Consider the following 27,978-nt stretch of genomic DNA (forward strand, 5'->3'; position numbering starts at 1 on the left):
ACGCGCAAAGGTGTATCAACTCACTGTCCTAACAGCAACTACTTACTTCTGTTTTATTATGAAAAAAAAAATACGCGCTTATAGGCGTGAACTATGATGTATATTTGGATATTCACTGAAAGAAGTAAATTTTGGGGGAAAATGAAAACAAGTTGAGAAAAAATTCAAATTTAACATTCATTGTCTAATTGTAAGTGAAGATACTTAAAAATGAAGGCAAAATTACATGGAGATTTCGTAAGGATTTCATAATCATTTCGGAGACACTGTTCCATGATTACATTAAGTGGTCACCCCCTTGTTCCCTCGTTTTAGACACAATTCGTCCGTCGTTTTCGTACTAAGAGCGCGAAAGACAATACGCGAATCGTCGGGTCGATCGTTTGAGTTAACGTACGAGTCACGATGTGTGTAAATGTGCAATTAATAATTGCTTGAAAAGATACCGAGCGGACTATAACCGTTGGGAGTTTGTTTTGTAGAATATTAAACGTTTTTCGGTGTGGTAAAGTACGGGCTGGTGCGCGCGCGGCCTTGATGTTTAGTTGATACAGTGTACAGCGCGTAGCGTGTTTACGCAAGGTCGCCGCGCTATCATTCGCACGTCGAAACTCAAACAGGCAGGTAGCGGCGCGAGCTGCTCCGCGTATCGCGGCGTTATTATCCCTCGCGATAAACGATCGGCAGCATATACGCTTAATTAACCTCCGTGATGAACAGCTCTCGTTGTACGGAGGCGATGGCGGAGTAGACGTTTAGCGCACCCTATTCATTCGAATTATATAAATCGCCGAGCAGTTTAGATAACGGAAGGCCTACGCAATTGAATTTTAATGGCGCTTTGTCGGGTCGAGTCGTCGCGTCCTCATTAGCTAATAATTTAATTTGATCAATCGAGTCGCGTTGCACGTTACGAGATCTTCTGCTACGTTCGGGCCTTAATTACGCTAATTTATGAGAAGTCGCGGACGAACTGTAACTTGACGCGATCGTATCTTTCTCGCGTTATTTTTCTATCGCGGTGCAATAAAGTATGTGCACGTTAACCTTGCAAGTGCCGTTTTAAGTCGTGCTCTTATCACCGATAATTCGTTCAGTGCGCGGATATAATCATTTGTATTACACGACTAACAGTAAGTGTTTGAGTGTAATAAAGAAGCTCTGAGAGAAGGAGGCCCGGGGGGCATCGGGCAACGGCGGAGCAACTATAGGGTGAATAATTTGTTAATTATAAGTTGTCGTTTACAGCATTAATTTGTAATTATTTTATAAGCCATACTTAAAAATATTAATTTTCGGTTATTGGTAAATATTATTTGGCACTTAATAATTTTTTAATAGCAATAAACTAATAAAGTAAATTTTCAATTTTTTTACAGGTCGACGTAGTTGATCGTCAACTCCGCTGCTGCGCATTGTATCGGTGAGTGAGACTAATTACTTTCTTATTTTATTTTGCAATGAAGATGTAGGAAAAGTGTTTAGCATATAATAACATTAGAATAATATAAATAAATATAATCTCATAAATATAGCATCAATAAATTTACTAATAAGAATATTCGTCAAAGTCGCCAGCAGTAATTAACAACGTCATTGTTATCTTGACCATATCTGGCATTTTTAATAATACAGAAAATTTATTACGAAAAATATTACGTCAGCCAGGGTTTGAACCTGGACCTCCCTACACTCTAGGCGGGCGTCTCACCAATTCGACGACTGAGGCTGTTATAAATAATTTTCATATATCTTGTCATTGCCTTAAAACAGACAGGCTAGATTAGATTAAGACATTGTTATTTAATTCTGAAAATATGCGATTTATTGTACACGCGCACAAGCAAAGCTTGATAACGCGGTAATGGGGTGTTTTTGCAAACGAGAAAACGTTTTCAAGCCTAGTAAAAATGTTATCCCATTACACGTTTTGCTAAGCACTTTGTACACAGTAAAATTTCCAGAAAACACGATTAACGTCCATATATCTGGCCTCCTTATTAACTCGGGATTAAACATAAATATATTATTGCGTACAATTTGTCTATGCATAATCTCGGTGCACACTTTATACCAGAATTTTCTGATTTAATTAATCTTCAGAATATATTAAAATACTGCGCGATTAAGAGGTACTTTGTACATAATAATGCAGACACGAAAATTCGTTTCGTCGCGATACAAACAAACGCTGCATGTGATCGGACAGAATCCCGTCCGTTTTCTTGGAACACGCGAGCAGTTCCCACTTCGAAAAACGTAGAGCACAGTAGGAGCAGACCTCTCGAGGTTGCATTTACGTTTGAATTCTTGTTGGGGGTAATTTGATGCGACGGGGATCGAGTGATCTTGGATGGACGATAGTAGCGCGATTTGTCAATCGGCCAGCAGGTAGAAGGGTTCTCTCGATCTTTCCCCTTTATCTCTCGCAGCCTTCCCTCCCGCTCGACACGAATCCTTCCAAGCTGACGATGGCATCGTCGTTAAACAGCCATTAAGCAACTGAGCGCTCCATCGGATTGAAAAGTTTTATTGGGAAAATTTATGGACGGAAACTCGCCGACAATTCTCCTCATTTGTGTTAATTCTCGAGACTTTTTGTAACGCCGCTGTTCCCGATTAGGCAGTTATTTGTACTTTTTATACTCTTTTCGAGGAACTCTCGACTGCCTCCGTAGCGACCATTGGACCGCGCTCGAGAAGTTTATGTTCCTCTGCCGCTTACCCGCTTATTCGTTGCTCATCAACGCGCTTCCGAGTTGCCTCGCCGATAAAAAAGAAAATCCGATTCGTATGCCGATGGGTGCGATAACGATGCATCCGACACTGTGAGAAAGCTAAGTGGTGAGAAGCTAGATTATCTTAGGGATTTGCGTCGGTGACGGATTTAATTGATTACAAATTGGTGGATCCACAACGGTCGCACATTCGCGCCCGGCTTTCGTTCCCCTCGAGAATTTCGAATGCAGGACCTTTCGTTATCTCATCGTGCGCGTCGCGTCGCTTCGGTGTGTAGCCTTGTTTTTCTGCAGATAAATTAAATCGTCCTTTTTACCTCGGGCCTCGTTACATTTTAACCGCTCCCCGTTTCGCGCCGCTTCTCCTGCCTTTTTTCTCACCTTCCCCGCTTTCTTGGCCACTTCATTCGCGCCGTGACATCACGGCACCTTATATGAGCCGCGTGTATCCTTTCCCTCTTTCTCTCCTCTCCTCTGATCGCTGCCGAACAAATTCCCCGCAATCAATTCTCAGCACGCTTATCACTCTCAATTCGATATTTTATCGCTGCCGGGGCCCGAGTGCGCGGCCGAAGTCATCCGGTTCTCGTTGCATTCCAGCGAATTGAGCACCAATTCAGACGCGCTACGTGATAACGCAAATCGAACGTACCCGATGATAACGGAATCATTTGTATGCCGAGCGCCGGTACGATAATAATCGATTCGCATGACGAGGATCAGAATGGAGAAGGACTCTTTCTCCTCGGCTAGGCGTATCCTCGCGAGCAGGTATCTAATTGATGATGAATACAAAAGAGTGGCGGGACACTGCGTGCGAGTCTCTCAGTTGCTTCCACGTGAACATGCTAATGTCTCCGATAATAAGCTGGTGGCGCGATGGCCGGTTTTACGCGCGTTTCTAAGCATCTTCGTCACACGTGAACGCGATCGACGGTTCCCTAAGTGAGAGATGACGAGACGTAGCGAGATACTGAGTGGCAAAAAGAACGCGGTGAAAGAAGATACGAGACACGAGAGAAAGGGAGATAGGACGAGATGACGAAATAATGGAAGAAACACCGAGAACGTATCTCGGGATACGTTCCCCGAGAGGGATAAGGAGCAGAAAAATCGGACGAGGCGAGAGGGCGGGATGGGCTCGAAAGACAAGAAGACGGGAGTAAGTGACGAGAAAGAGAAAGAGAAAGAGACAACAAGGGAAGAGCTCGGACTGATCGGGAGACTGTGCTTTATACGCCGATGCATTGGGAGATGTCGAGCCGGTGGTGGTGGAGGCCGACGAACGAGGAGAGCGAGAAGAGTGGAGGGAAGGGTTGGAAGGAGGGAAGGGTTAGTAGCTCTTGTAACGCTATCGACCCTGTCGCTGTACATCACGTCGACACCATCCTAGTCCGCTCATTTCAGATCGCGGGAGTAGTAGGAGTTGGCTTCTGCGCCATTACTTCGGTCGCCGGCCCTACGTGTGCACGGCACGCACGCACGCACGCACGCACTCACGCACGCACGCACGCACGCACGCACGTATGCACGTGGGGTGCCGTGTGAGCGTGAGCTACGTTGTACACGCAGGTTGCACGCGAGCAAAGCGAGGTGGACGAATGAAGGGCGAGGTGTGCGCGATGGCGAGGAGCGTGCATTATATCCTGGGAGCGCGCTCCTCCGGAGATGCGATGCCGATTGCGCGAAATAGAACGGTTGCACTCGCGGCTAATATTAGCGAAATTTATGCGCCGGGACGATAACGAAAGGCTCGTGACGTTTCCGAGGCTTCCAGTTGAAATCTCTCGGAATCGGTCCGCTCCAAAGTGCAAGCGTGAAACGATCTGAGTAAAATCGGTAGTCTCGACCTCTCTTGAGATCTCGGAAATATGAGATTTTACGAGCGCCAGATGGGAGTAGTCAGGCATACTCGCCAATCTTCGCGTGACGATATCCTCGCTGCTGTTCTACGGTAAATATCGGTAGATAAATTCTGATGGTATTACGATAATAGAGAATTTAAGAGAGACATTCTCGTTGAACGTATGAGATCAGCATCGAAACGGAATATTTCTGTAGGCAGAAATTTTCATCTTCGTCAAGTTACTGAAGACAGTCTCGGCTCCTATTTCAAAGATACCCCGCGAATTCCCGACAAATTGATTTAAATGGACGCCACTTTACAGGCACGTTTGCTGCGAAAGATCGCCGATAATAATTTAGACATGTGAATCGAAACGGTCCCGGCAGTGCACCTGCGGTTAGCGCGAATATTTGTGCAGACATTTATCTCGTAGAAAATGGCTCTCGATTCCGGAATGCGTGACGGGCAATTATTGGCATGTCTGACTCGGCGGTTACTTCAGTCACTTTTCCATTAAGAAATTCGAGAATAATTAATTGCGGAAGTAACGCTGCACATAAGTACGCCATTGCACTTGTATGCGAAGATTATAAGTGCTATAACATTAATATATGCCTATTTAAAAAACTTTGCTGGACAGAGATACGTAATATTGGTTGCACGGAAATCTACGCGAAACCTTGTAATCGACGAAAGAAATTGATTCGTGCGTTAGTCATTCTTTTTCACTAATAATAGAAGCTATCTTTCGACCGGCATATGCACTACGAGATTTACTGCAACTTGTATAGAATAGGAATATATTTATAACTTGCCGTGTACTCGCGCGTTAATTTTCCTTATCTCGCAGAATTATCGTAAGGTACGGCGGTGAAGAGACAGAGAGAGAGAGAGAGAGAGCGCATCATCCGACCGTGAATTCCTCTCAGCCGAATTCTTATGCTCACAGCTCGTTGAGTCGTGATGCACGCGACCACGATCGCCCAATCACTCGCTCTATTTCCCTCTCTTTCGTACCAAAAACCTCGGGAGTCGTTTTCGGGCGATGCCGCGCCGCTCCGGCCGCTGGTCGCCGGTCGCCGCATGGGTTAACCCGGCGGAGCGTGAAACGTGCGAGAACGTCTGTTTCTGCTGGGATATCTCCCGACCATTTCCATTTAATTGATCGTCCTGAAACGTTGGCACGTATATGTGCCCCGTGGATCGAAGGCGATACCGGGACGGCGATTTCAATGGGCACTGGACGAGCCAATTAGCTCCGTCCCAATGCTCAGATACCCTCTTTCCCCCCGATTCTGTCCTCCTCGCCACGGCTTTACCCCCTTTCTCCATTTCTCTTCCCTCTCCTCTCTCTCTCTCTCTCTCTCTCTCTCTCTCTCTCTCTCTCTCTCTCTCTCTTTCCTGTTTTACTCTTCTTTTTACATATCTTTCTGTTAATCTTTCTTCCTGTGTCTCCCTGGTTCGTTTTCTCTGTTCATCGTTCCGCTGGCCTAAGTTCTCGACCTCATCTTCCTCTTTCCTCTCTTTCTTTTTGTTTCTGCTCCCAAGTCAAACTCCCGGTCTATATGCGACCTGGAAGGCTTCCGGGCTGAAGCGGAACATTATGGGCCCCTCTCTCGCCTCTCGGACACGGGAACACAGAAAACCGGGGTCCTATCTTATCCGCGAAGAAGTTTATAGCCCGGTCGACTCTAATTGGGCGAGAAATCATCGGGCACTCCTTTTCTCCGTCCGCACGCTCAAAAAGACTCTCACTAATTCACGATTTCTCGCGTATTATTGCCGGATCGCGCCACCTCCTCACCTCTTGGCTCCTCTTCTTTCGTCTCTCTGTCAAAACCTTTTTCTCCTTCTTCTTTCTGGATCCTTAGTAACGAGCAAACATCATTCTGAGAGGCTTCGACACTTTTCGATACATCGACGTTTAAATTAAGCTGTATATTTGAATTTCTCATGTAGTCTCGTCGTATTTATATATTGCGAGATATAGCGAGAATTTAAAAGCAAACACATTTGTCTGGATAAACGATTATTGGATACGCAATTGTCTTAATTATGTATAGCGATATTGCTCACCTAATCATTTATATATTGCGAGGAGATATAACGGGAATTTAAAAGCAAACACACTTGCCTGGATAAACGATTCTTGAATACGCAATTGTCTTAATTATGTATAGCGGTGTTGCTCGCCTAATCATTTCTGCACTGCTCAAAGGGATTTCGAGAAACGAATGCAATTTTTATATGATTTGCTCATTAGTGAAGTAGTATCTCGTTCAGTAACCGCGCCGTTCGTGATAAAAGTCCGTGTGTCAGATTATTTCTTCATTTCTGAAAAAAACTTACAGAGTCGTTATCCTGAGTAAAAATCTCGAGACAGTCGTTGCCGTGGATAAACCTTTCGTCTTAACGTGCTGGGTGTCAAGGCGCGATTTCGTCAATTAAGAGAAGGCGCTCGCCGTTTATTCGCTCTCTTTATCGCGCGAAATGTTGGAATATTTTCTCACGGATCAGCGCGGCGGAAATGGCTTAACGCAATTTACGGCGCAGGAACGACGAGCCGTGATCCCTTCTCGTGATCCTAATTCTCGTTAACATCCGAATATCTCAGTTTAATTCATTAAGGGTTATACGCGGCTACGATCGGCCCCGGTAATTGCGCGACGATTTTCGGAGCGAGCGGGCGAGCGCGCGATTCAGCGCGCGAGAAGGTGCCGGGCTGCGCTATCTCGGCAGGCAATATCTCATTGAGCAAAGGAGGAGGTGACTTTAACGTCGGCTCCCTCTCGCTCTCCTTCCGCGAGCAATCGCGGCTTGAGACGGGGCCGACGTGCCCGCCGAGCGAGTAAGATCGTTAATCTTGCCGCGCGCCGATCGGGCGCAGATAGTAATTGTTACGTTCTGCTTTCCCGTGGCCGACCGTTCGACCGTGTCCGACGAGCCTCCTCCGAGCACCCGAGGACTCGAGCCGTCCCTCTCGCGCGCGTCTTCGCCTACCACATTTCCCACCTCTCTCTCCCTCCACGTGCGTGCACGCGCTCCGTCCCTTTTCTCCGCGTCGGGAGTCGCCGACCGATCCTCACCCACCCGGCGGCATTAACGCCCTCGGCGGGTTTGTTGGCGCTACAATGCCGCCGATATCCGTTCGCCACTCTTCTGCCGACTGTTTGCGTTGGATCTCCTCGGCTTGTATGGCGTATGGCGACGGCAGGTGAATGGAATCGCGCGCGTGCGGAAGTTTGAATCGCGGTCGTAGCTGAAAATTCCCCTCGGACGAAGAGTCAAGTTACGATCTGCAAACGAGAATAATCGATGGGGAAGTTAAGGCGCGACTAATTAACGGGAAATTAACACGCGTATTTCCTCTAAGTAGTTCGGGAAGTCGCGAGGACCTTTCTCGCCGATAAGAGAACTGATGACGCGACCGCCTTATCTATAGGTTCTGCTTTCGTTATTGGGCATATCCTCCGTCAACTTTCGGACGGCTCGGATCACTCGGCCCGCTTCTGCTTCACACGCTACTTGCAAGCTCGACTCGATGACATCTCGACTCGGCGAGGTCCAACCTTTGCGTCGTTCTATCCGCGACGCAGACCTACGAGACTGTCGAGGTCGTTCGGTTCACGCGCTAATAGAGTCCCTGGTCTCCGGGGTTCGGTTACCAAAAAGAGATATGCGCGCGAAAAGATACGTCGATCCGTCGTGTTAACGCCATTAACGAGTCCGCTCGTGTTACATGCCCGACGAACGTCTCTCGCTTCTCTCCTCGCCGCTTCTCCCTTCGTCGCGCTGGAGATCGGCGTTTCCTCGTCCTCCCGCCGTGCCGCGTATCCCCGGGCTCGTGATGCCGGGACCTGGCCATAAATTCGGACCGCTCGCGCTGACCGTTGACGCGGGCCACGATATCCGAAATGTCGCGCGGATCCAATGTTTTCGTGCTCTCAACGGCAACAAGCGACGATTCCACCCGTGTGCCCGTGGAAGAGAGTGTCGCCCGGAGAAAACCAGTTTCGCGCGCAGATTCCTTATTTGCGAGCCCGACGAAACCGTAGATTCGAGTTAATCGTCGATGAGCCTTCCCTCGTTCACGCACTTTTTTTCTCCCCTTCGTTGTATCCAGCTTCCCATATCCTCGCCTCCGTGCAGCCTTCGGGTCGGCGCGACTACGGATACGCGCGTCTCCGAGCGATCGCGGAGTATTTACATTCCGTTGTCGAGGGAATGGATTTGAACCTGGCGTAGATCGCGCGCCGTCAGGTGGAACTTGACGTTCTTCCGTCGCGAAATTTCAATTGTATCGCATATATAGCTTTTTAATGGTAATCTCGAAGCGCGCGAGAAAGCGCGCGACGTGCGGATACTCTCGCGGCAAGATAACTTACGCATTCGCGGTGCGCGAGAGGATTAGATTATCCTCGCAGAGTTTTGCACGGGAAATCGAACGTCATCCGGCAAACTTGTACTATGTTCTATGGAACATTAAGCAGGAGATAACTGTGGGCAATTTTACCTTTCTTGTACGTGCTCGCGCCTCTTTTTCCTCGCCGTTGACAAAACGGCAATTTAAGTAGATACACGGTTGCACGGTCGTGGAGAATATCCGCGTCGTCGGTATTCGCGAGCGGTTTAATAAGAGATAAGCACGGGAAGGGTATTAGACTACGGGTGCGCGATCCGTAGCGGAATATCTTGTACCTCGGGAGATATGCGGAAATATATTCCACCAAGGATAATTGCCGTAGAGCGTAAATCAAGGGGTAGCTGGACTCGTGATATCGATTACTTTACGTATTGATGTCAGTAATAATCTCATAAATCAATAAAGATAGGTCGTAGGATGAACAATTCGGATTAACAAACGAAGAAAACGTTTCGCGTGTCTTTAATACTCGAGCTCTGCGTTATTAAAATAATGTTGAAGTAAGTTGAGAAATTACATTGAATTCTGTCGTTCTTCCCGTTCGCGTCGTCGTTCAACTTAGGATTGGTAGGAAATTAATTGGACAAACGAGAGCGTGGGATATTTATGTAAATTTATTTCAATATAACATATTTCATTGTGCGGATATTCGATGGCTCGCCGAAAACTGTTTCGTCTGTCGGAGGATAGTTGGAAAGAAAATTTGGAAGAGTTTGCAAAGAGAAAAATGAGTCGTGAGACGCCGTGTGTGGATATTTACAGACGGTTTCATTTAAATAAACATTATTTTAACACAGTTCGTACAGGAGATTATCTGTGTTCTCGCTTATCTCTATTTCAAGTATCTAGTTTACGCATATCCCTAATTCATAAAGATTCGCTAGGACTAGTTTCGAATGAGTTCTCGAACAACCTCATTCTTTCTTCGCGGTTTGTTTTTTATTCTCTACTCGCACGAGCGGCTCCCCAGATTTGAGCGATCTAACAGCGTTTGCTTTTGCCACGCGATACGCATCGATCACTTATCTAATCGACAATAATAATTACAATGACATGATGACGTTGCGTTTTAATATTACATAGCTCGCAACACTTATTCGCATCCGCGATTGTAAGAAATCGTCCATATTCGTATAGTAAGCAGTGTTCCGTAGGTATTGAAAACTTGAATAGAAACGAGCCGAGCCCGGCAATAATGAGAAGAGAGAAAATATTGGATACAACACATCTGATGCTACGCGCCGATAACCGTTGATTCGATTCTCTAATGCAGCACGTTTTACCGATTTATCACTCAATCACTCGCGTGTTGACCGAACAAGTGTCAGCGATTCCGGATCGACGTTTTGCGACTAGTCCAATTGTGCTATTTGTCATAGCTTGCGCCGCAACAGGCAAAAAGGAGAAACATTTTCATCACTTTTGCACTGGTCGATCACCAATAGGTAAAAGATAAAGAACTGCGACGACGCACTTGGAACACTGGTAGTTACTGATCCGTGCGATTTGTCTAGCCAATATTTTTCAATAAGTAAGCCGCAACGCGGCCGCTCGATTTTTGTTGCGAAAACATCAGCCCGGATTGAACGACCGATATCACATCTCGTTCAGCGATCGTGCTTCGTAAGTTCCAACGGTTGTTGGTCAGTCCAATGATCTCTCCAAGCGACCGGTGGCGACGACGGTACATCTTGGTCGGAATCTTGAACATCGATTTCCTCATCCTCATCCTCGTTCTGATCGTAACGTATCCTGTGCGCTGATTCCGGACGCGGACCAATACCGGATCCCTGCCGCTGATCGTACACGGGACTGGTCGGTCTCGAGAGTCCGGACGAGTCGTCGCCCACCAGTTGACTGATCATTCGAAAGGCGCTAGGTTTCCTTTCCGGTTGCTTCGGTACCGACTCGTGCCTGTCGATCCTTTCGGGCCTGTCGAGGCCAGCGTCCCTAATCGCGGAATTGGCGACGACCGCGCGAAACGCACTACTTTCGCCGCCCATGCCGGCGATGGAGCAGCTGGATGTACGCTGGCCGATTTCCATAGCGGACGTAGCGGAGTGCGGTTGCTGCTGCTGCGGCGGCTGCGGCTGCGGCGGTGGTGGTGGAGGCGGTGGTGGCGAGCGCTTTAAGAGGTTCATGCGCTGGTGACGACGCCACTTTGCCCGTCTGTTGGAAAACCAAACCTAAGAGTCACGAGTTAGGTCGTTAGAACGCTCGTGATCAAGTCGGACGGGGGAGAACGACGCGGCCGTTGTCCGCAGGGCCTTCTCCAATTTATAAATGTCGAATTAGACCCTGCGTCGTTGCGTCGGCTCTTTATCTTTATCTATTGGTAGATCCTCACCTGAACGCGCGCTTCCGAGAGCGACGTTTTCGAGGCGAGGCGTTCGCGTGTGGACACACACGGATAATGCGACCTCTCGAATTCCTTTTCGAGCTCCTCAAGCTGTTCCGGGCTGAAAGTCGTACGGTTGCGCCGGAACTTGGGCTGCTCCGAACCGTCTAAGCTTCCGTCATCTCCGTCGCCATCTGTACATTTAATAGAGATACGGTTTCTATGGGTTGCGCGTTTCTGAGTACAACAACCCAGTAAAACATTTTTCGTGGACGAGCTAACAAAACTTGTGATGCTCTTCATTATTATTTTAAAGTTAAATACAGAATTGGGACAATTCATATCTATAACATTTCTATATGCTTGACGTGAGAATACTCTGATTTTTCGACAAGAAATATGAAAAAATATATTTCGAAAAGCCAACATATACAACATTTTTAATTATAACGTTATTCAGTGTTATTTGCTCACTGTATGAATACCGTAATAATCCTAAACATTTAGCAAGAAACTGTACAAATATCAAATTAAATCTCCCAAGCGTTAATGAAAAATCAAATCGTAAGCAAGATATTAGGTTCTTTCTGTGTGTCTCTTTCTCTCTCTCTCTTTCTCTCTTTCGATTTTCATTTTTTGGTTTTCGTTTCAATAATTGCATGCAAATCTAGGAATTTATTCGGATCTAAAGTACTAAACTTATATTTGAATAGATTTAATCTATTGGAGGTGAATGCATAGAAAACTTTCATAGAGTCCCAAAGTGTAGGGTATACTTTTTTCTTACTCTCTAAAAGTCAATCAGTGGATTATGACTGAAAACAGTGAATACTCAGTGATTCACAGTTACGAGTATACCACTGCGATTTTCAGTAGTAAACTTATAACTGTGAATCACACAGTGACTATTCACCGTTTTCAGTGATAATCCACCGATTGACTTTAATGCGGGGTCTACAATGCAAGTGTCAGAGTCGCAGTTGCAAGAATAGTCGATTATGATTGGTCAATTCTTATGTGTCTGACTTGACTTGACCGATTACAGTCGATTATTCTTACGACTGCGACTCTGAGCCTCGCATTGTAGACCCCGCATTAGAAAATAAATAGGATAAATTTTGCGTCGCGACATCGAAGCGCGACGGGGCGCGTCTCTTTTCGTCACCTTGCAGATATCCGCGAGCGATCGCGTCGGCGGCGTGAAGCGCGTGCTCGGAAGTACCCGCGGCGGACGCGGACGCGGCTGCGGCCGCGGCGGCGGCCGCACCGGGGCTCAAGGACGGCGGTAAGAGCAGAGCGGACGCGGCGGCGCCGGATATGCCGCCGGCAAGAGGCGGCAGCATCCACGGATGTCCGGCTGCTCCCGGCGCCGGCCAGCCCGCCGGCAGATGGTGGCTCGTCGTCGGGTGCTGGTGCGAGTTGAAGTACGGATGCGGCCCGGCGGCCGCGTACAGGCCGTAGCCGGCGGCCCGCGCGAATTCCGCGGCCGCGCGTTCCGCCGCGCGGTTCCGCAGTATCCGATTGATGCTGCTGACCGACGGCGCTGTCGCGTTGCTGCAGACCCCTGGAACAGGCGAGTAAACGACGTTGCCGATGAACGCGGGTCGCGGAGATACCGTCAAGTACGTTAACACCTGACACGAATACGACGAGGATAAGTGCGCGGAGCTTTCGGCAATTTCGTTCATGCCACGAGCAACTTTTAATGTTACAACGTCGAGTTTTTTGCGTGGCAGCGTTACGGCGAGAGGCATATCGAAGTTTACTGACGATTGTAATGATATTCGTGTTAGCACGAGTGGTATGTGTGTCAAGAAGTAAGGTCGCAGAAACGCGTTTCTTAATTCTTTCGTTTAAATTATACGTTACTCATACGCGCGTCTGTAATCACGGGTGGTTTGCATTCGCATGGCTTACAGAGGACGAGCATAATTAAGTGAGGAACACGCTAGTTTATGCATCGCGCTGGTGAGGACTCGACGTTATGACTAAGCGCGTTCTAGGAGATATGTATATTGCGAAAAATCGCAATCAATGTCAATGTTAGTCAAGTCGATCGATCCTTCGAACGCTCGCGCTTCGCGATCGTTACGTTATCGTATCCGCTCTTTTCATCAAGTACGCAGTGAGAAATGATTCGTCGATCGATGTCGAATCGACGTCAATTTGACGGTTTCGATGCCGATTCGATATCGTTTCGACATCGAGCGACGAGTCATTTCTCGCTGGGTAATGATCGACTGGCAAGGCATTTATCTTCCCCTCCGCGAGTAATTTTTAAGCGCAGCACGGCTCATAAATTTACTTCACTTACATCCGAACGCGTTTGAATACGCCTCCCGATAAGGGACGATGCAGGCATTATTATCTTACCCTCGGAGATTAGCCTCTCCCGAATTTCCCAAGCGAAGATGGTCGGATTCTCCCTTTTATATTGCTCGATCTTGGCGACGACAGCCGGTGTCGCTACTTTCGGCTTACTGCCACCGATCAGACCCGGCGGGCGCAACGTACCTGGAACACGATAAAACGGGCTTCAAGGACGCGATGCATTGGCAAAACTCCTGGCCCTCGATAAAATCGCTCGTAAATGGCGCCGCGGCATGGCACATTTATATTTTGCGCCCTATTCGGCAGCTCGGACACGCCAAAACTCGCAAAGCTCGCCGTAATTCCCGAAAATCACGCGATGCACGCGCCTCGGAATCCGAATGTATCTTTCACGAGGCGTGATCGATGCGAAAAGAGTGATAATTGTAATATTATACATTAGAATTGAATGGCGCATTAAATGTAATTTGTTCCATTCACGTAAACATTGGACTTCGTATTAAAACAGGGAACTTGTAGTCAACTGGCATATTCCTGTATTTAGCAAATACGTTTCGACCTTATTTTGGGTCCTTTTCAAGTACTACTGCAAATCAACAAAAATACGAAATTAAAGTTATTCATTAGTTATCAAGTAAAACGGAGGTAAATTAACGAACCAAAGTGAGCCACCGTCGTCCATAAGACACAGTCAAATTACAAAAATACAAGCACATCTGAGCACTGTGGATGCTCGATTCGAACTACTTCGTAGGTACCGTCCTAAGAAAAAAACAAGGTGATATTACGACCCACAAAGATTTGATTACGCAGTCATACATTATATTTTCGGTGTCTATTTGTAAATTGAGTGTTGTTGGGTTTTTTGATAAGAAACATTTCGGCGATTTCTCGTTTCCTCGTGAAAAGCTCGCTATGCACATTTTTTGGTTTCGACCAATTGAACCCATGGTTATGTAATATGTCTGCCAACGACTGAGTGACAGCTTTCGTGTTTCTTAATATCATTTCTATGCTCGTTAATGCGGGTCTGTAGGTGTCGTTTAGATATGTCGATTTGATCTCTTGGACATCGTTTCGCATACGAGATGCATTAGGGTTTCCTCAGTCTTTCAAGACGGCCGCGAAGAACATTGTGACGCGTGGAAAATGGGGAACGTAAGGAAGAGAGAAAAGACAAACGCCAACATATAATATTGCAAAAAGTCACGGCAATATCACTGTAAGCGACGCTTAACATCGCGTGTTACCGACAAACGGATATCAATCCTATCTTCGTATCTGGGCGGATTCATGATGCAGCAATTAGGACAGCATGAGGATGCTTACGTAATATACATCGTGATATAAGAAAATTATCCGCAGTCGTGTAACCACTGCGCGTGAACTTGGCTTGTGATAATTTTTAGTGTCATTATCGCGCGGTGTGGATATCTGCTTAAGAATTGAATCGCATGCTTAGATCAATGAGGCTCGGCACCGCTTGTGCAAAATTATCGTACTTTACGATAAACGATCTTCCCTCTCCTTCTTTCCCCCTCCCTTAAAAATACCAAGACATTTATTTTAACCAACAATAAGAAAATATCGGTCACAGGTAAAAATACATGTGTGTTTAGCCGTTCCGCCGTGTTCTACCGTTTAGATCTACCGCTGTCATATATTCCACAGAAACTGAACTTATAATTTACTACTCGTGGGAAAGATAATAAGCGACGCAGCAGTCAATTAGTCATGAATTAATTAGTATCCACAAGTGAATACGGAGACGCGCACAGCTCCATAAGCATATTATAAGTACGAAAAGGCTATGCATATCATCGATTGTGTGTTGTTGATACCGTAAGGGACGCATAAGTGAAGTATATCGACCAACCGAATTTAATGTACCAGGTTATGTTCTACATATTACGAAACGTCTCATACGAGAAGTCTATATGCTTTCAGGACTTCTAATTTTAAACCAAGAGTATATACAGCTGTAATAAGTTGTCGTTATACGTATTGATATGTGATATCGATCAATCGCGCGGTAACTATATTAAATCGTGCCGTATACGATGAGAGGGATACAATTGGAATAGATCGCAGTTGCAATCGTCATATTGTAAAATTCCTCCTTTCTGCCAATGTTGCGCCGTTACTAATGATATGCATCCAAAGCCACGCTGCGTTTAAGATACAACGTGTATCCGCTGTTTTTGCCCCGTCTCTCGCGAGCGACACGACAGAGGCGAAGAAACGAGAGTCACGCTCGCGTGCTGATATCAATGTCAACCATCGGGCGCAAAGGGTCCCACTGAGATTCGCCTTCCGACCCCAATTACGCGCGGATTCATCGTGGAAGAGCGCGGATGTCGTTCTCGCGTACGTGCATGCATCATCCGTCATTCGCGTTATTCCGCCGCGGTCTCTTCCCGCAGACCAGGTCCCTCGGACGAGCGGGAGCGGTGCGAGGTATCCGTCAATCTGGCGGATGATGCCGGGAGACTGTGTGGAGTAATGGAAACCAGAGGCGCAGGCAGACTTGAGCAATTATCGGTCGTTACGTACTATTATTAATAACAATAATGACGGCTAAACCCGGCAGAGGGTATCGCGTGCGCTCCCACGGATGAAGTGCGTGCCGGGTATATAAACGATGTATCCACCTAATAGGTATCCATGCCGCGAGCAAATTCCTTGCCTCGACCTGCTATCCCGATCTTTCTCTCTTTCTCCCCGTCCCTTCCTCTCTTTGTCCTTTGGCTTCTCCCTGTCTTTCCGTCCCTGTATCTATCTTTCCCTCTTGCCATCGCTCCATCGTCGATCTCTTCCCACCCCTGGCCTCCTCGCTTTTTCATTGTTGCTCGTACCGGCTTGCTCCCTCGGGTTTGCTCCTGGTGCACGTGTGTTACGCGCCTACGTGCGTGCGTACATGAGATTTTTGAGCGCGAAGCACGGTTTTTAATAAAAGAAACCGCACGAAGCCAATTTCGTTAGCCATTTAGGGTTGCTCGCGAGCACAGCGGAGGATGTCAGTCCGCCGTGGTTACGGGTATCGTTACGGGACGAGAAGGCCTGCATTCATCGCGCGCCGCATGCGTGCGCGTCGCGGGCGAGGTGATCTCTTTTATGAATTGATAATGAGAGATTAGCGTAATTACACGGCGGGCGTGTATGGAGAGCGTTGCGATAGAAACTGCGAGCAAACAACCGGAACGCCTTCGGCATTGTCCACTCGATTGCCGTCCAGTTATCCTAACGACCGCAGTAGTGGCGCGTTAAGCTCACACGCTTCAATTTTTGGCCATTTATCTCCTAGCCTCTCAATCCAGCGTTAAACCTAGCCGGGGAGCTCATAGCCGCGACCTCTGAAGACACACGAAGATCGATACGGTCGATTCGTAATTTTAGTCGATGAATATGAATGAGTGGAAACACCGTATTATAATTCGTATCTCGGCGATCAAGTGACCAGATATCGCGTAACGTCGCACCCGCTCCCTTCCCGACTCGCGAAACGGACCCACTCGCTCGCTCGCTCGCTCGCGGATTAATTGTTCGCCGTCGTTAAGTAATTGGTCGGCCGATTATGGTACATTATATTCACCTCGAGCCGCCTAAGGACCAGCGTATCCAGCGAGATGAAGACATTACCGGCGCGCCGCGAGAGAGCAGGCCACGAACGGTATTTTTACGAGTGGCTCGTAAAGTTAACGAGGACCGCGAGGTAGGCAGGCAGGTCTCTACGAGAAAGAGAGAAACTCCGGCGTTCCACGGCGATGCTCGGTGGCTCGCCTCCATTTTTTTATTGTTCACCTCTCTCGGCACACGGATCTTCTTCTTCTTCTTCTTCTTCTTTCTCCTCCTCCTCCTCGTCTTTGCTCCTTCTTCTTCTTCTACTTGGCTTGCCCGTTTTTCTCGCCTTTCCTCGAACGCGATCCGGGCTTCCGTTGGGCTCGCATGGATACCCGACGATTCCCGATCTCGTTTGGAGTCTAAATTTCCGCGAGTTTCACCGCGCTCTCGCGTGCAAGATCGAACTCGCGTGCCCATCTCGGCGAAAGCGCCCCGATCTGCATTAACTTGCGAAATATGGCGGTCGAAGGTACGAGGTACGAAGAGCAGCGCGAGTAGCCACGAAGAGCGCAAACGCCAGAAAGTTGAGGGTGTGGTTTCCTTGAGCGATTAGAGATATATATTTTGTATATGCAAATCTTTATTGAATTATTAAGTGTACGGCATGGGATAGCTTTCGTTGAAGCTAATATAATATTTGACAACCGCAAAGAACATTTATAACATACCATGGCAAACTCGTGAAATTTCTAATTTCACATTTGCCAGATTAAAGAGGAGAGTCGAAGCATCAGTTGGAATGTAGAGAGGCTAATAATTGGCGCAATCATTGACGAATTATTCATGTTTGTTGCCGAGGTGCTGAAGTTTAATGCGTGAAAGAAGCGGCTGTTACGTGTTAATTCTCGCAAGCTAACGAGCTTCGGGTGGCTCGTTACGTCCGACCATGCCCCGCGAGTTTGGCGTCATTCCCCGTTCTTTGCCTTACTTGGAATCGCTCGAGATATTAATGCTGTATCGTTTGAGGCCACCGATAATTGCCGCGTGAATCGCAGCGAGAAAGTACAATCGAGAATTATGTGAATTTCAAACGAGAGGTAGAGAGAGAGAGAGAGGGCGGGGGGGGGAGGGAGAAGGCACAAGAAGTGAAATAAAATTATTAATTTTCTTATTTTAAAAAGCAGATCGTGAAGAAAGCTTCCTTTTTTTTGTTATCGGAAAAGCATTACGTCGCTATTATCTTTTTCTCATGAATAGGAATTACCTTGAAACTTTATTTGACAAATACGACGGAAAGCTTTTATTCCAGTGTACCTAATAGTTCTCGACTTTGAAAAATCTTCCCTTCTGCATCTCCAATGTCTATTTTTTTCTCATTTCTGGAGGATCGATTGGTATTCTCGGAACGTACAGAATACAAATGGATGATTTCTGCCTTGGCTTCGTACCGAAATTACGTGCGTACGTAATGCGTGCATGGCGCTCGATACTCGCGATAGGCATAGCGGTTGACGAATATAATAGCGATATGTCAACGGAGTACTTTCCCTACGTGGGTTCTCGTGTTCGGAATGTCACCCAATAATTTGCATATTCTTATCGTCAACGATAAGAAACAACGCGGGGTATAATATCGAGCGTACAAATATCACAAATGCGATTCTCCTCGCACGAAGGCAGCCTCGCGGCATATCGTAAAAATACGCTTTACGAACCTAAAAGTTTTGTAACGACTGCGCCCTGTTGGTTTAATGACAACACGTGGTTGGCGAGATCGTTGTAATGCCTGAGCGCTCCTAATCCATGTGACAATTCGATTAGACGTTGCCGCGATGCGTTGCCGTTATTGCCGCTGGCAAACGGGCCGGCCGTGCAATTTTGTAAATTCACACCTGCAATCAGAGGAACATTTTGTTGGAATACGTATAACAATCAAATCAACATACCAACCAGCTAATAATAAATGTTAGAACGAAATCTCGGTTTATCTCCGACTGTTAATTTCACCACATTTTCTTGACATTCCTCGCTCTAGATTTTTTTTTCGTGGGCTGGTTAACGAGAGATTCCCGAGACGACTTTACGCGTCTGAGATAATCGGGAATTAATTTTTCTCACAAAGATCTCCTTTAGGATTCTCAAAGTCAGTTGAATGCTTCGTTAAATTAACAATCGGCTGCGTAATCGCCGTGACGAAAGTGGTCACGGTCAAATAACTTCACGTTCAGGCGCATTAATTTAAGTTGCTGAACGTGATCTCGCGATCCCGTTACTGATACGGTCTAACAGAATGTTAAAACCGCAGAGATACCTGTCATTAAAATTATGGTTAATAATTAATTTATATTCATCGCGTCGCTATTACTTCGCGTAACGTTTACATTTTTCACAGCTATGGATACGTTACATTACAAGAACTTTGAATTTAGATGATCTTATCAATTATTTTATCTTGAGTTTTCAATGATTATCGTTTGCTCTCGAATAGTCATTAACATATTAATCAGTGTTGCGGAATTAATAAAAGTTAATTGGTTTTCTAGTAAATTCAGATTTAATAGAAAATTATTCTTGACCGTTTCTTTAACAAACTTGCTCCTATAAAAGATGATAATCAGTCAATGTGTGTGTGTCTTTGTTGGTTCTATTATGTATCATTACATCGCGATACATTAAAGAAAGTTGTAGAGTTTGGTTTATTATGCACGCATCTGTGGTTATATTGGATGGAAATAAATAAGTTAACCAGGTGCAAGGAAGTTTTTTTTCGAAAGGATGCGCGTGAGTCGAGTCTCTTCCGTGGATTTATAGCTAAATATATCTTCACGACATTTTGAACAGGGAAGAAACGATTTACGATTGGACACACGGCTCTATTAAGAATCGTTTGTTTACTTAATCACAATCGTCGACTTAATTTCGAGCAGTCGAGCACTCGATGGAACGGATGTGCATCGAACGTACTACGATTATTATGCTAACTAGAAAATGGATCAGTAGAAAATAATCTTAAAGGAGAGGAAATGTAATTACACAGCGTATCCAATAAAATTGCGACGGGACGAAACGAAGGTTCAAGCGTAAATCGACGCGAGCTTAAAGATAATATGAATTAAATGTGAGATAGATGTTAATTAATACTATGCCGGCAGTTCGATCAAAATTATGATGTGCTTATTATAGGCTCAGCTTCCTCGTAATCGCACTGTCGACTAATCTCAACGACGTTTAGCGCGAATCGCGCAGATGCCAATTTACGATCGAACGATGTATAGCGATATTAAGAGCGCATAGTACCTGTCATTTTGCGAACGACGAGCGCAATTGCTTTTTATCCAGTCGATCTTATGTAAGGAGCCCGATGATCGCGGGTAGGGACCGTCGGGCGAAATTAAATCTCGAGTGTTGGCAGAAAACAGGTCCGTCGTGCTCATTTGTATCGCGTTGTTTTAATTGGTTTTAACGAGTGAGCCCGGCGCGAATACGCGGCAGTCGGTTTATATAGTGGGAACGTTTAATTAATTAGTCCTTTATGAGCCGAGTGGATTTGCCAAACAGCTCGGCAAATGCATCTTATGTGGATCATTTGCAACTTGTTACTCGCGTAATCGGACGGCCGGCTCTTCGCACAATTTATGACGTCTATGCAGTTAATTACTAAAGGCTTCTCATTGGGGATACAGTTAATCAGAATTTAGCCACTTAACTGTAAACCGGAGGAGAACAATTTACGCGATGTGTTTTGTACGCATTTATTCTAACATTATTGACTGTTTCTTGTAAGAATCTTAATTGTAATTCGTTTTTAATTGTGATTTACATCGATAACATTTATGGCACATTCTTCGCCTTTGCTATTTTCTTAATTTTTTGGCGATCTTTTAAAAATATCGTTATATTTCCACCAAAAACAGATTATATAATAAAGTTAAACATCTGTTGATGTTAAGTGTATCTCAATGAGAAGTCGTGCAGATCGTGTAGGAGAAATCACGATTATTTAATTAAGAGGAGAAACAACGTATTGTCCAGTTACATTCGAAAAATTGTCGGGGGAATTGATCGCGAAACTAAAGTACTGCCCAAGATATTTTTCCGAGGAATCTTGTTTGCGATGGACGCTCGAAACATCGATTAAAACTTATGCGAATCCCGCGAGTCCCGCGCGCGTCCCGTCCGTCTGGATGGGGCACATCGGGCGCGCATTCCGCGCTCGTTTCGTGTCAAAGCGATCGGAGGTGTCGTGAAAACGAAAGTAGCCGATGCACAGAAAGAAATGCGTCCCATCGTCGTTGCATCGACACCAGGCGGGAACCGGTTCTGAACGAGTTCTGGCGTCAGGCCTCGCGGTATATTCATCCGTACATTCGAAATCGCCGCCGGTAAAGACCGATCGCTTGACACGGCGATAATAGATAATAGACAGAAAAACTGGAAGGCGGACCGATTCTCCTTCCGCGGGGACTCGGCGACTTATGAGATCGTACGCTTTGCACTCCCGAGTGGTTTTATCTGGACCGAGTCCAGCAGATGGCTTCGAGTAAAACCGCGTCACGCTGACGAGTGTGTTTGCTTACGGTGCACGAATCAAGTTAACTCCTAAATGCGTTTGTTTGCGACGCGCACACGCATAAAGATAAAACGCAACGGAGCACACTTAAATCAGTCGAAGAGAATGTTAAGAAACGAATGCAGATGCGAAATTCATATGTACATACGTACAGTGGAAAGAAAATGAATCGAACATTGAGGCTGAGATGCGATACAATGCGGCATAACTTTAAACTATATTTATATGTGGTCTGTCTTTCAAAGAGACCTACCTCTATAATAATATTAATCAAACGGGAATAAAAATTTACAGATAGAAGTTGAGTTTGAAATGTGCAGGCGAGAAATAATCAAGAGATTACCAAATAATTCTACGCGACAGCGTCCCGATGTATTCTGACGGATCTTTTAAAATACAGTTGCTTAATTACATTATCGTATCCCCGTTTATTTTAAGCGAGTCAATAAGCAGAATGATTATTCTCGTTGTCTTATTCGTTGTCTATTCGGTTAGCGAGATTAATCGCGACAGGGTGAATGCACGATTTGCGTCGTCGCAAAATGAAACCCGAAGTACGTACGATTCGTAGAACGAGGAGGCGCTGGCTTACGGACATTTATTTATGAATTTTTTTTACGAAATAAGATTTACATATTAAACAGATGGATAGTTGCGTTTATACTCGAGGGCAGTGAATCGTAAAAAAATAATATATTGCCAGGCTTTATAATTTCTACAGTGATCGTGTTAAGAATTGTGCATGTAACCGATTATTGATACGCATAGCTACAGGCAAGCATTTTACGTAATAACTCGATGATTAGTAGAGTCCGTGACGAGATAGTAACCCAAGAGGGAATTGAGAGAAAACTCACTTGCAGACGAAGACATGTCGATATTTCCCGACACTTGTCGCAAATACGTTCTAATCATAAAATCTCGAGATACCACTACATTACGCGTTGCCGCCTAACAACGCCTAATTGCTCATAAATTTTATCTACGGCATCATGCATCATTGAGCGGTATTTGCATTTTACATTAAGTGATACCATGCCCCAAATTGAACGTTATCACAGACTGATGTAATTTGGTATCACCTTTAGCGTTGAATGTGCGGCGAACAAAGCGAGCCATTCTTTTTATCTTCTTACGATGGATTAGTTCCACACGGAGAGAATTTTCTCTTAAAATTGATCCTGAAACTCGTGGGACAACATGACATTTCGAAAAATTTTATGAATTTTTTGAAGTTTTACGAAGTTTACGAGACACGGTAGTGTCTCGCGCCAAGTGTAAGCGTAGTACATTTTACTAGTGATTATATTTAGTATACATTTTACTAGTAAAATATATACTAAATATAATCGCTTTACCAGTAAAATGTATGGTAAAATTTCAAAAAACTCTCACAAAGTTCTTCAAAATGTCATGTCCCACGATTATATGAATTTTAGGGTAAATTTTTAAAAGAAAAATCTCTCCGTGTAACAATAACGCGGGTCATTTCGATCGTAAACTTAGAAATATTGATAAATGTAAAGTTTAGCGTCGAAGAGTGGATGCTGCGAGAAAAAAATCACATTTCTTGACAAAATTATAACCCGGCGGTTAGCAAGTAATATATTTTACGCGTAATTAGTGTATATATCTTCGCGGACACTTTCGACGATTGGTCGTCAAAAGTATAACAAAGTGCCGCGTGAAGACAGCTATTAACCGAGAGGTGTATTCGTTTCAAAACACTCCGGGTCGTAAAATCCCGCGGTATCTGGGCGCTGCCGAGTATCGTGAACGGCATCGGAAACAACGAGGCGAACTCGTATCGGGTTTTAAACTGGATTAGCGCCTTCCGCGCGTAAACCGAGCAAGGGCTACGCTTTGTCTGCCACGTCAAACTGTCAGATCTGTTTGCAGCTTTTAATTTGCGAACAGTATCATTTAGATCACAATTTAAGGGAATCAATTTGAATATAATCCGACATTTAAATTAATCAATACGTGGTAAAACTTTACCAATGGGATATTCACGAAGTTAGTTTTGATGACAAATGCTACATTGTCAGAGAAAGATGTTACACTTTCAATGCAATCATTAGACATTACTGTAATTAGTATATATCCTGAATATGAACTAACGCATGAAATGCCAAATGTCATAATATGCTACCAGAGCACTCGAAACACATTTCCTCTCGTCCTTTTCTCGCGTGTCCCTCCCTTCTTCTTTTCGCTCGCTTGCGAACGAAGACGTCCATTGCCTACATGGTATCTGCCTCGAAACGGTCTGGGTGTGGTCGTAAAATCTCGCGGTTCTGGAACGAAGTGCTCTGCGAACGCGAACGCGGGAGAATCGAGAGTACCCGCGGGATGGACGGGTATTGAGCGTTAAACGAGAGTAATACGTCCGCCGATCCAAAGAGAGGTGCTCGCGTTGCCAACGCATTGAAACCGGTTCCGGACGAGTGCGGTACTTGGTAGCCCCCGTGGTACCCTCCGTCCGGCAAGTGCGAAAGATCCGCGAACGCGCGGTAGTTGGACGTGTCGTTGTAGGCTCACATTCGCTACTCCCAATCGCGCGCTCTCTTTTATTCTCTTATCGACAGTTTCGCTTCGCGCGGCCACAGAGAATTTCGTGCCGTATTGGACATTCACGTGTCGCGAAGACCGAATACGGAATACGTTGCCGTCACATTACATTTCGTATGAAATAACGCAGGCCTTTATACAATCGCAATTCCGTTTCTCGTTTTTCGACACTTTTTTAATAATTGGAAGCTGAGAAGAGGTGGCGATGATCACTGATAACAAGCTGCGAGCATCGGTGGTGAAATGCATCAGGTTTTCCGGAATATTTTCAAGTATTTTGAAAAAGAACTTTGTTTCTAGATCATATTCATATATGGTAAAAGTGATGTAAAGTGTAATTGACCTGGAAACGTAGATAAAGTTTGGAGCTGATCATTCGAAATTTTGCATACTGATAATTCAAAACTAATTAATTTGTTAAATAACAATGACTCGTATAATAAAATCAAGTAATAAAAAAGGGGCTCAGAACCTGAACAAGGTTGTGGTGTCCGATAAAATAATTTTATATGTATACATATATGCAATTGTAATTTAAATTATTTTATTGATCACTACATTGTTCAGACTCTGAGCTCCTTTTTTATTACTTAATTTATTTGATACACATTTTTATGGTACAACGATTATAACACTGTGATAAATTCCGAATCTCTGAAATAGAAATTACTTCGTATGTGGATACTGTCGCCGACTTACTCGTCTATTTTTACAATCAGATTGAACGTTAATTCCAACTGTTCGTAAATGATTTATTCCGAAATTGCGATCGCGGCTTCGTGGTCAACACTTCTGAGATTTTTTCGTGTTTCCAAAGGCGTGAAATGCTTCCCATTAATATTGGTTACGGAGACGAACCCTGTACAGGTGTTTGGCCGTACAGGTGTCCAATGTTAATTGCTTCTACCATCCTGCATCGAGAGGTTCGCACGGCGAAAGATCGTGAAGCGATTCATAATTCAATTAGAGTTACTCGGTTATCTCTCATCAAGACAGATATAATCGATATAGTCATTTGTCGTCGTACACATATCACAACTTCTACGAGGACGTAATAATGATTAAATGACATGTTTAATATCGCACATAATGACACAAATGAAATATGTAACAATATCATATGGTAATAATTAATAACGCGTATATATTACATAACGTTTTCCTCGATATTTAATTTTGTTTCCTGAAATGGTTCAAATTTAAATCAAAAACAAATATGATGCTGTCGTATCCATGAAGTTTGATAAAATCCACGATTAAAAAAATTTATTTTATTACTGTAAATAAAATAAATTTCTTTACTTATTATAGAATTCCCGCGTTTTTTATCTACACTCTGTATTTAATTACGTAATTCCCTCGTTTCGTTTCATTGATTATTATCACTAACTTTGATAGTCCCGAAAGTATATTCAAGTGTCTCTCCGTTAAACAACGGTTTTGAATTTCAATGACGTCGCGCTGTGAAATTTTTCTGCAATAAAGCGCATGGAACACAATTGTAAATAATGGCGCGTGACGTATTTCGTTATTATCGATTTATCGTGGCGGCATAACGGAATTAATTAATCTCCATTGCTTACACATACATGTCCGCCTTATCTTAGATATTCAGGAATAAAAAAACGAAGAATGGTATAATAATGAATATCGAGAAAAATGTTTCTATACAGAACGCAGAAGTACCCGCTCGTCTCGCTTTTAGCGAGACGTATTAGAGCTTGTTTTATCGCACAACGGAAATTTTTTTTGCAACAGATTCGAATGCTTGAAAAATTTCACGACTCAAGGAAAATATTTGTCTTAACACGATTCATACCGCACATTCAGCATGAAGCAATCATTAATGAGTTTAGTGCACCGCGGGGATCTCGTTTGTATCTTTAACCGATTATCGCAATAATATTTACACACATCAAACTGTGCTTCTAAGCAATGATTTATCTGATGAGCGGACAGTTAAATTCTTTCGCGCTGGATGAAACGAACTCGACGGAAGAAAGAGGCGAGAACTAAACGGTTGAATCGAACGATTAAGATCTGAAATTTGCAAATGGGTCCCTACTCACCGTCAATCAGAGAAGCCGGTACATTCAACTGCTGGTGATGATGCGCCGCCGGGTGCTGTTGGTGGTGGTGCGGCGGGTGTACCTGCAGCAGGTGCGATCTCGTCTGGGAGAAGGTCGGCGACGGCGGTTCCCAAGGTCGGGCCACGCCGGTGCTGGCGGGAACGTCCTCGTCCTGACAGCAGAACTTGTCGCTCGCGCTCGAGGCAGTCGTGCAATTGGCGACTCCGTGCCCGTCATTATTGTTGCTAATCTCCCCGTTATTGTTGTTGTTGTTATTGTTGTTATTGCTACCGCTGTTATTGTTCGTGAGGCGCGTGGTGGTCGCACCCGTCGCAGGGCTACCACTACCACTAGCACTGCCACTGACACTACCACTGCCAATGCCGTCGACCTGCACCATCTCGCTGTCGATCGCAGCCGCCGACTTGGCAGTACCAGGAGGGGTCGCGACGCCGCCACCGATCATCATCACCAGACGATCTCACCTCCGCCCCCTCCACGCTCAACAACGGCTCCTCCCTCTCTCTCTCTCTGTCTGTCTCTCTCTCTTTCTCTCTCCTGCTCTTCCTCCACTGTCGCGGATGCACCACGTCTATCTTGGAGTCGCTTCCGTTTCGCATTCAACGGATTTTTCCTCCGCGCCGATCGTGATTCTCACAATACCGACGAGCGTCTCCGGGTTAACGTGTCATCTGGCAATACTCTCGCTCGGAGTACAGCGCCCAATAATATTCTCCTATGCGTTGAGCAATATCGTTGAACGAGCATTTTTCAACCTGCATGTAAACGATATACCGTAGACATTACTAATAGACTGGCTTGCCGATTTCGCCATCGTTACACTCGAATATTCTCCTCTCGTTGTACTCTTATCTACGTACGCACTGACACACAGTCCGATACAGATTCAACGCATTCTCGGTTAATTCGCCGAGTGTCTGCAGTTCCCATTTGTCCCCGAGAAACTTCAACTCGTCTTCACCGAGTTGTCGAGCGAATTGTCACGTGTGTACCAGCGAAGCATACTGTCAGCCACTATTTTCCGACAGCGCAAACACGGTTTCGCGGACTCGCCACGTGACGTGGAGTGACAGACGAGTCACCTGCGGAACCGATTAGCGGAGCGGAATCACTTTTCGTACGATCGCACGACGCATCGCGACGCGAGCTTTTACGTCGTTCGCGACACTTGGAGCCTAGTCGAAGCCGCGGAGCCGAAGGTGCGGAGTGTTGGAGCGCAGGCGCCTTCAACGAAGCTCGTGACCACGCTCTCCTCCTTCTCGTCCTCTTCCTCCTCCTCCTCCTCCTCCTTCTCCTCCACCTGGCCTCCTCTTCCCTCCCCGTACTCCTCCTCGCGTGTCGATCGCCCTCTCGTTTCTTCCGCCTACGAGGGCTCCCTTCTCCAATGACAGTCAACGAGGACTACCGCGGCACCGGGGTAACTTGCTCGCGCTCCGCCGGATTCGAGCGGATTGCCTTCCGCTCGGGGTTTAGAAGCGCGCCCAGACTTTCCCCTCGCTCCCTCCCGCCC

The 27,978-nt window shown here is 45.5% G+C and overlaps 1 protein-coding gene across 1 annotated transcript; it reads right to left on the bottom strand.

Moving 5' to 3' along the window:
• Nucleotides 1-8,431: 8,431 nt before the first annotated feature.
• Nucleotides 8,432-27,736, bottom strand: LOC105562188 (paired box protein Pax-3-B-like). The gene is made up of 6 exons (XM_012012813.1): nt 26,448-27,736; nt 18,953-19,129; nt 13,719-13,859; nt 12,511-12,909; nt 11,355-11,539; nt 8,432-11,193 (listed from the first exon to the last, which is right to left on the bottom strand). Exons 1-6 carry the CDS (start codon nt 26,914-26,916, stop codon nt 10,615-10,617), a joined length of 1,950 nt encoding a protein of 649 aa, XP_011868203.1. The 5' UTR covers nt 26,917-27,736; the 3' UTR covers nt 8,432-10,614.
• Between the last annotated feature and the right edge of the window lie 242 nt (nt 27,737-27,978).

Source organism: Vollenhovia emeryi, unplaced genomic scaffold, assembly GCF_000949405.1.
Source record: "Vollenhovia emeryi isolate VEMERY1.0 unplaced genomic scaffold, V.emery_V1.0 DF939193.1, whole genome shotgun sequence".
NCBI lineage: Eukaryota > Metazoa > Arthropoda > Insecta > Hymenoptera > Formicidae > Vollenhovia > Vollenhovia emeryi.